The sequence below is a fragment of the Emiliania huxleyi genome, assembly GCF_000372725.1.
Source record: "Emiliania huxleyi CCMP1516 chromosome Unknown EMIHUscaffold_1298, whole genome shotgun sequence".
In the NCBI taxonomy this organism is placed as follows: Eukaryota; Haptophyta; order Isochrysidales; family Noelaerhabdaceae; genus Emiliania; species Emiliania huxleyi.
Window position 1 is genome coordinate 1 of NW_005201289.1, and position 8278 is coordinate 8278.

The 8278-nt window shown below is 66.3% G+C and overlaps 3 protein-coding genes across 3 annotated transcripts; 1 reads left to right on the top strand and 2 right to left on the bottom strand.

Moving 5' to 3' along the window:
- Window positions 1-1782: 1782 nt before the first annotated feature.
- EMIHUDRAFT_252295 (alpha/beta hydrolase) lies at window positions 1783-3537 on the top strand (the record flags this gene model as incomplete). The annotated part of the gene is made up of 1 exon (XM_005789336.1): window positions 1783-3537. One exon carries the CDS (start codon window positions 1783-1785, stop codon window positions 3535-3537), a length of 1755 nt encoding a protein of 584 aa, XP_005789393.1.
- Window positions 3538-3820: 283 nt separating this feature from the next.
- EMIHUDRAFT_252296 (hypothetical protein) lies at window positions 3821-5917 on the bottom strand (the record flags this gene model as incomplete). The annotated part of the gene is made up of 4 exons (XM_005789337.1): window positions 3821-3917; window positions 4132-4237; window positions 4283-4463; window positions 4538-5917. 4 exons carry the CDS (start codon window positions 5915-5917, stop codon window positions 3821-3823), a joined length of 1764 nt encoding a protein of 587 aa, XP_005789394.1.
- A 135-nt stretch (window positions 5918-6052) lies between these two features.
- Window positions 6053-7706, bottom strand: EMIHUDRAFT_252297 (hypothetical protein; the record flags this gene model as incomplete). The annotated part of the gene is made up of 5 exons (XM_005789338.1): window positions 6053-6124; window positions 6200-6454; window positions 6634-6698; window positions 7067-7360; window positions 7676-7706. 5 exons carry the CDS (start codon window positions 7704-7706, stop codon window positions 6053-6055), a joined length of 717 nt encoding a protein of 238 aa, XP_005789395.1.
- Window positions 7707-8278: the final 572 nt, after the last annotated feature.

Consider the following 8278-nt stretch of genomic DNA (forward strand, 5'->3'; position numbering starts at 1 on the left):
CGTGTGTTGTTGGGCGGCGGCTGACACAGGCCCCTGAAGAGATTCAGCAGAAGTGTGCGTCCTCTCGAACGATCGACATGAAGCCCCGGACGGACCCTCCCCCCCCACGGAACGGTATCATCGACGCCGGCGAGCCCGCCGGCGATTAAGGCATAGATGTGACCCAGCGTGTTTCAGTGCGCCCATACCCGTTGCCGCATGAGTGTCGCATCGCATAGCATGAGAATTTATTGAGCGAGATGTCGCCGATCTGCCATGGTTGTCACACTCTGTACTGATTGCCATGTCGTCCCGAGCGAAGCTCTCTTGTTTTATTCTGGAAAACACCTCACAGGAGGAGCCGACGGAGGAGCAGAAGGATGCTCGGCCTCGGGCCGCGCGGCTCGCAGGGCCAAAAAGGCCCGGCAGAACCAGAAGGCGAACAAGGCGGAGAGGAAGGCTGCGGCGGCGGCCGCGAGCGAGGCCGAGCGTGCGGACTACCCGTACGAGCAGCTGCGCGAGAACGTCGAGTTCGTGATGGACGGCCTAGAGGCTGCGACGCAGGCGGCGCGCAACCCCAGCGGGTCCAATATTCAGGTCGCCTACTCGCTGCCTCCCGAGGGGGGCAGGCCAGCGGGTTCGGCGACCTGGTGTACGCCACGGTCCCTCTGGGCTCCGTGGCGACGAAGGTCGCCCGGGACTGGCTCGCCAACGAGCTCTACGAGCCGTCCCGGCGCGGCAAAATTGATGCGGCCTGCAGGGACCGAAAGGTCGCCGACCTGATCACGGCTGCCCCGGCGCCTCGGCGCCGGCCGACGCCGTGTTCAGCGGCAGGTTCGCGACGGGCGAGGCGCCCCACCCGACGACCTCCGCCTCCAAGGCGGACGAGGGCGACGGCGTCGGCGGCGATGGCGGGACCGGCTTCGACCTGTTCGGGGCTTCGGGCCGGACCCCACCCCCATGGAGGATCTCTGAGGTCCTCCCCAGTCTCACCCCACCTTACCTCTGCCCCCCCCTCCCCCCATCCCTCTGCCTCCCATAGGGCAGGATAGCACTAGCATATGCGCCTAGTGCGCACTGGGCCCACATAGATGTGACCCGCCCACTCGAGTGCGGCGCCCGGATGCACTAGTGCTTGAGAGGACACCACAAACGCGGCACGGCCCGTTTTGGATGTCTGCGGAGATTCTGTCTTAGCATACACAGTGAGTCATTCGGAGTCATTCGATGGCCAGAGTGCGATTGTGTGTGTGTGCGGGAGTTGGTTTGTCGGGAGGGAGGGGCAGGCTGCTCACCCACGTGCACCTGCCTCAGCTTGCTCCTGGGCTGAGTGGGCAGCGACAAACCGCACATCGATGCGCTTGGCGGCTGGGAAGAGGGAGAGCGCACGCGCATTGCCTTCCGCCGCCGATTCGACTGCGGCCCGCTCGATGAATTGCAATGCACGTCGGCTGCTGCGGCACGTGCCGCTCGCGCGCAGGATAGAACGGATACTAGGCGCGTGGTCGAGGGCGAAGCTGCTAGGCGGCGATGGTGCAGTGCTCCTGTCTGGCGCTGCGAGGATGTAGGCCCAGAGCGCGTCCGGAAGGTCGAACTCGAGGGGCAGTCGCTGCATAGCAGGGGGGGGCGGGCCAGCAGGAGAGAAATAGCGAGCGCGGTGCACTGATCGCGCCAAACTTATTAGGGTATGAGAATGTTCCCGGTTCTAAATTCTTTTCCAAACCAAGTTTGCGCGAGATCCAACAACCGATCGACCGTCCGACTCCAGCAACATAAAGGCCTTTCAGTGGCATGGGGTCCGGAATGCGTCGCAAAACAACAAAATTTGGAGAGCGCGAGCCACAGAGGCTCCTCGGGATCAGCGCCTGCCGCGTGATTGCCGACGCCACAGCTCGGCCAATCAAAAAGGGAAGCATCGTTGCACTTGCGGCCGCAACCTCGGGAGTACACGCGTTGTCCAAGGGGTGCCTCTCCCCTCCCAAGGGCCAGCAGCAGAGGCACCTGAAGCAGCAGCAGGAGCATCTCCGTGTGTCGCCAGGGTCCCCATCCCCTAGCTCGCATTTGGTCTCCAACACATTTGAGGCGGCGGTCGCGACGGAGTGGTTCGCTCCCCGCCCCTCGCGGCTGCTGCTTGGAGCTGCACTCGTCGCAGGGTGCACTCCCGCCCTTGCTTGGCTCATCTACCTGTGGTTGCTCCCAGCCCTCGGCGGCTGCGTGCTCCTGCCACTCTATCTGCTGGATTGCTGGCCCGCAGCAGTCGGCCCCGCCGCGGGGTTGCTCTCTAGCTTCGTCGTCGCGCCGCTGCAGCCGTGGCTCAAGATCTGGCGCTACCTCATGGGGTACCGAACTGGGTACGTAACCCCCAAAACAACGCGCAAAGGCATTGCCGCTCTCGAGGTGCTCGAGCTCCAGAGGGCGGGTGGGGTTGGCTTTCGCGCATTCGACTTGCTGGAGCACCTACCTTCGAACCACGTGGTGCGGTTGCGCGGCAACGACGCGAGCAAGCCGGTGGTGCTCTACCTACACGGCGGCCCGGGCGCCTCCGAGATGATTGCGGGCGCGGACGGTGGCTTCCGAGAGCTGTTGCATTCCGAGTTTGTGGTCGCCGACTATGACCAGCGCTCGGCGATGAGCAGCGGCGCGCTCAACGACGTTCAGAGCGAGGCCTTCCTCGCGACCCTCACTATCGAGCAGCACGTCCTCGACGCCATCGCCATCGGTGAGTGGCTCCACCGTGAGCCGCGGCTACTTGCTGCGCGCGGGATGGCGCCGCTGCGCCTCCACCTGATGGGTGGCTCGTGGGGGAGCATGCTTGCGCTGCTAGTGGCACAGCGTCGGCCGGACCTCTTCTCGGGGCCGGTAATCGTGCGCGGCCTCTGCGTCGACATTCGGAGGTCGGAGGAGCTGAGTCTCCGCTATCTGCTCGACACGATGGCGCGGGCTGGCGCCTCGGCAGCCAGCATCGAGGCGGTCAAGAGGGTCGGCGGGTTCCGTCCCGATGCGCGAGATCTCCTCGTTCAGCGGACCTGGCTGCAGTCGTACGGCGGCATGTCCTACAATGAGTATGTGCGGGCGCAGCAAGGCGAGCCGGCGGGGCGGATGGACTTGTTCTTTCGAAATGCGCTCGCCATGGCGACCACGCCGGAGATTGGGCTGAAGGCCTGCCTTGAGGCGATGCCCCTCCTCCGCACATCGCTTGCGCGGCTCTGGGGGCAGATGGCGGCGCAAGATATGCGGGTCGAACTGGTCGGCCTCAACCTAGTCGTGGCGCAAGGCAAGTATGACCACTGCACCGCCTCCGCCCTCGTCAAGCCTTGGCTTACCGACTCGCTCTCCCTTTCCACTGGCGGCGAGGCAACGCTGGTCTGGTTCGAGGAGAGCGGGCACAGTCCTGAGAAGGAAGAGCCACGCCGCTTCGCGGAGCTCGTCTTCCAGCACTGGCTCGAGGGAGCGGGCGACTCGGCCAGCGGCATGATCGCGGCGCCGGCAGCGACGCCTACCTCGCCGCCGGCCGTCCACACGCACAAGCAGTGGAACCAGGGCCGTGCGTCGTTTTAGAGTATTGGGAGTTCGAATTTCTCCTCTGTCAGTAGCATGTTGAGTACGCCCAATTCTGAGTACACGGCACGCCTCCTGGGCCTCTGACCCTGAGGACACGCTCATATAGTCCCGAGGCCTACGGATGCGCTATTTTGCCGTTTGTTCCCTCAGCGCCCATGGCCAGCCCGCCCCCAGGTTCACACGCTAGTCACGCAGTCACACAGTCAGCATCTCCACCCCACAGGGTCCTCACAACCATCACACAGCCAAGTTTGATACACCCCTGTTTCCTTTATCATCCTCACAAGAGCAGCCGGCGGCCGTAGCCGTGCCAGCCTGCCCGGAACGATAGGCGATTGCCACCATGTTTGGTCGAGTCGCCTATGGTCGAGGTGCCCCTATGTTAAGGGGGGGATGGGTTGGCTTGGTCGTCGTCATCTCCGTCGTCGTCATCGACCATAGGTCGAGGTGGATCGACCGCCAAATGTTGCGCAATCGCCCGGCGTGTTGAAGCATCCGGCACTCGGCTTTTGTGTTTTGGGCACGCACCTGGGGGCAATTTAGGGACGTGTCATGGATGTGTAAAGAGCGGCGCCATTCGTTTCAACGCACCGGCCGCGTTCGTTTTGGTAGCATCGGTAGTGGCCGGTTGCTGACATCCAGTTAGTTTGCGCGTTGATCCCGGCGGTGCACTGGGAGATGGTCTCGTAGCAGACGCCTAAGCGGACGCGCTAGGTGATGGAGACTAAGAACGTGAAGCAACCTTGCAGGTCGTCCGCGCCGTTGGTGTAGTATGCTGGCTTGAACGCGTGCGTGAGGCACTGCCCGGCGCACTCGGCAATGCCCTCCATGTAGCAACGCGGTCCGCTGTCTCGGAGATTGTTGTCTTGGTATGTGCACTTGCCCTTGCTTGCAGTCTGGGAGTGGGTTGCCTCGCTGCACGCCTGAGGGTTTACCAGATAGGCGTCAAGAGACGCCGCCTGACCATATGTGCGGATGGGCGAGATCTCAAGCTCACCTGAGTGGGGCGCTCCCATTGCGAGGTGGGCTCCTTGCGCCGCTCGAGAGGGACCGCGGCGCAATAATAGTACGACTCGCCGCGGTGTTCGCCATACCCCGCGGCCGAGGCCCAGCCGGCCGGAAGCGCGCACGGCTCGGTGGGAATCTTCCACTGCGACGGGGGCTTCTTGCCCCCTATCGGTTGCTCGGCGCTGCAATAGTAATACGTCCTTCCCTCGTCGGCGGTGCCGTCGTGGACCACCGTCGAGGCCCAGCCAGCTGGGAGTTCGCACGGCTCCTTGGGGCGCCCCCACTGTGACGGCGGCTTCTTGCCACCTACCGGGTGCTCGGCGCTGCAATAGTAATACGTCCTTCCCTCGTCGGTGGTGCCGTCGTGGACCACCTTCGAGGCCCACCCGGCTGGGAGCGACACATGCCCCTGTGACTGGCCATATCCCGCCTGCTGGATGCTCGCTGCCTCCGCCTTTGCTTTCCAAGCTGCCGCCTCTTTCTGCATCTTTTGGGCCAAGGCCTCCGCCTCGGCCTTGGCCGCCTGTGCCTCCGCTGTCTCCATGTTGGCAGCCTCCGCGGCTGCCGAAAGCTTGGACTCCGCCTCGGCCAGCCTTGCCTCCAGATTCGCCTTCGCGGCAATCGCCTCTGCCGTCTGCGCCTTGGCCGCCTCCGTTGCTTCTGCTAGCTTGGTCTCCAGATGCGCCTTTGCAGCGCTCGCCGCCGCCGCCTGTGTCCTCGCCGCCTCAGCCGCGGCCTCTGCTGCAGCAACCTGATGCTGGCCATAGGCGGAGCCCCACTGCTCGTGCTGGCTACCACCATGGGAGATCGGACCGTCTTGTCCGCCACCACCGTATGCGTAGCCCCATTGCTCGAGTTGGCCGCCTCCGTGGGGGGTCGGGCCGTGTGGGCTGCTACCGCCGTATGCATAGCCCGAGGGCTGGCCTCCCTCATAGTTCTTGCGACGATCCTCTTCACTGCTGGCCTGGGCCTCTTTGAATCCCTTGTAGCCCTCAGAGGCAAGGATCTTTGCCACATCAACGATAGCTGGGCCATGCTCGACTGCTGCGGCTGCGGCATTGGAGGCGGCGTCGGCGGCCATGCCTGAAGCCTGGTCAGCGGCGATGTCGGTGGCGTCCTCGTCGCCCGACATCACGGCGAGACCCATCTTCATGGTTGCACCCATTCCGCGGTCCTTGGGCGCAAAAGCCCGCTCGGACGCATCGGAGGCCCAGGCAGCAGCGGGACCAAACGTCTCCAAAAACGGCTGGCTTGCGAGGCCAGAGGTGACCAGAACGGTGGCTAGGATCCCCAGAGTCGCTGCGGCGATACGGGCCAGCCGTGACGAGTGGCCGGACCCGGTCGCATTCGCATGCGTCACCGTCAGCATCATCTCGCGGAATATTCGCTCTGGCGCCGCTGAGTTTTGCTAGCGGGTTCGTTCGTTACGCTTTTTGCGCTTTTCTTTTCCAGAGAGAGAGTTCTTTTGTTTAAATTCTTTTCCAGCTTTAAAGCAAAAGAACCATCAGGACGCCTCGTCGACGACGACGTCGTCTTGCCCAGCCGCCTCCCCGCGACTGGCCCACGGCCGCTCGTACTCGACGTGCTCGAGGCACAGCCCCGCCGCGGGCGCCGTCGGGCCCGCGGCGACGCGGTCGGCAGCGGCGAGTACTTGCTCGACGCTGCTCGCGCTCCTGCACCCGACGCCGACCTGCGCGGAGTCGAGTCCCGAGTGGCGGCAAGATGGCGCGAGCGGGGGCGGCTGTGCGGTGTGTCTCTGTGAGGAGGAGGGGTTGTTGGCGGCGGCCTGCAGGAGCGTGCCCGCGACGATCCTCGCCATGTTGTACAGGAAGCCGTCTCCCTCGAGGGTGATGGCGAGCCCCTCGCCCTCGCACCAGCGCACGTCGCAGCGGTGCAGCGTGCGCACCTGCCAGGCAGGGGCCAGGCAGGGGGGCCAGGGAGGGGGTCGGAACGGCTCACGACGGGGGAGGGTTACGCCTCTCGCGCGATGCTGCCGGGGAGAGGTGGTGCGGGGGAGGGGAGGGGAGAGGAGGGGAGGAGAAGCGAGGAGAAGCGAGGAGAGGGGAGGAGAGGAGGCGTGCGCACCGTGGTGCTGCGGCCGCCTTTGCTCTGGAAGGATGCAAAGTCGCGCCTCCCCTCGAGCAACGCGCCTGACGTGCTCGCACGGGCCCCCGACGCTACACGCGCGGCGGCGGAGAGATGGCCCTCACACCAGCCTGGAGCCACCTGCGCGGAGGAGGCATCGGCGTCGCCGACCTCGAGCTCGCGCGAATGCGGCGCATCGGCGAGATGCTCAGCGCCGCCGCGCGCCGGCCGGGACGGCGTGGAGAGGATGCCGCATCGGTGGGACTTTGGGCTCGGGTACTGACCCCCTCGCCTGGCGAACAGGCCCAGGGCTGCACACACCTGGCACACACACATACCTCACACGAGCGCGCACACACACTCTCTCGGACGATGACCGCGCTTGGAATACTCTGCATATTGCAATAGTAGAGCTGAAGAGAGCTCCATCTACGACTGCATGTGTCCAACTTCATGTCCATGTGTCTCCGCTTTGCATCGCCGGCCCACATATGGCCATGTGTGATGTCTGATGACGCGACGCGAACGCGCGAGCCACGAGGATTCAGCGCCAGCGCGCGCGCCTCGTTGTCCGCGGAGAGAGGCGCGTCGCCGCCCGCGCCGGGCAGGAGCAGCTCGCCGTCGTCCTGCACGGCGCAGAGCCGGGCGGTGGCGAGGAGGCGCGGCGGCAGGCTGGCCCTTGCAGCCGGCGGCGAGGTCCGCAGCGGCTGGGCAAGCCTCTCGCCGCCTGAGCCCCGAGGGGCCGGGGCTTCGCCCTCGAGAGGCGCCGGAGGGGCGAGCGGCGGGGCGAGAGGCGGGGCGAGCGGCGGGGCGAGAGGCGGGGCGAGCGGCGGGGCGGCCAGCTCGAGGTCGAGGTCGAGGCCGAGGTGGGCGGCGAGGAGGAGCACGCGGCCTACGCCTCGCACAACCTGGCGTCCTCCCGGCCAGCCTCGGGAGGGGAGGGTCGAGGAGGGGCAGCTGCGCAGGCCGAGCAGGGAGGGCTCGGCGTCGAGCGCCTCGCAAGGCGGGAGGGAGAGGCGCAGCAGCAGCGGGGCGGCGCAACAGCCCGGGTCCATGCCGTAGTGGAGCAGCATCGCCTGCGTCGCGGGTGTGCCGGGGCGGGAGTGGAGGCAAGGCGGCGGTGCGGGCCGGGCGTCGGGAGAGGCGCCGTGTCTTCCTGCGCGTCGAAGCGGCCGTAGCTGATGCACAGCTGCTCGCCCTCTCCGACAGGCGCCACGGCTCGCAAGCAGAGCCGCGCGCCGCCGCCGCTCCCCGCGACTGCGAGCTCGAGGTTCGGCGCGCAGCGGTGGTTGCAGAGGTCGAGGAAAGGCGCCAGCACGAGCGCCCCGCCGGGCAAGCCGGCGCCGGCCGGTGCGGGCAGCGAGATGGCTCGAGTGTCGAGGAGAGCCTTCGCCCAAGTCCAACGCTCCTCCGAGTAGGCACGCTCGACGAAGCCGCCGCCGCCGCCCTCGCCGCCGGGAGCGGCGGCTGCAGCCGCGGAGAGCGCCGGCGCGAGGCGTGGCATCAGCGTCTGGCGAAGCTCGGCCAGCTCTCCGCGCGCGCTGTCCAGTAGGCATCTGTGCCGCCGAGGGCCTGCGGGCCGATGGAGGGGCAGGGCGGGGGGGGAGGGACTGAGACGGCGTGTGCGACGAGGAGGGGAGGAAGA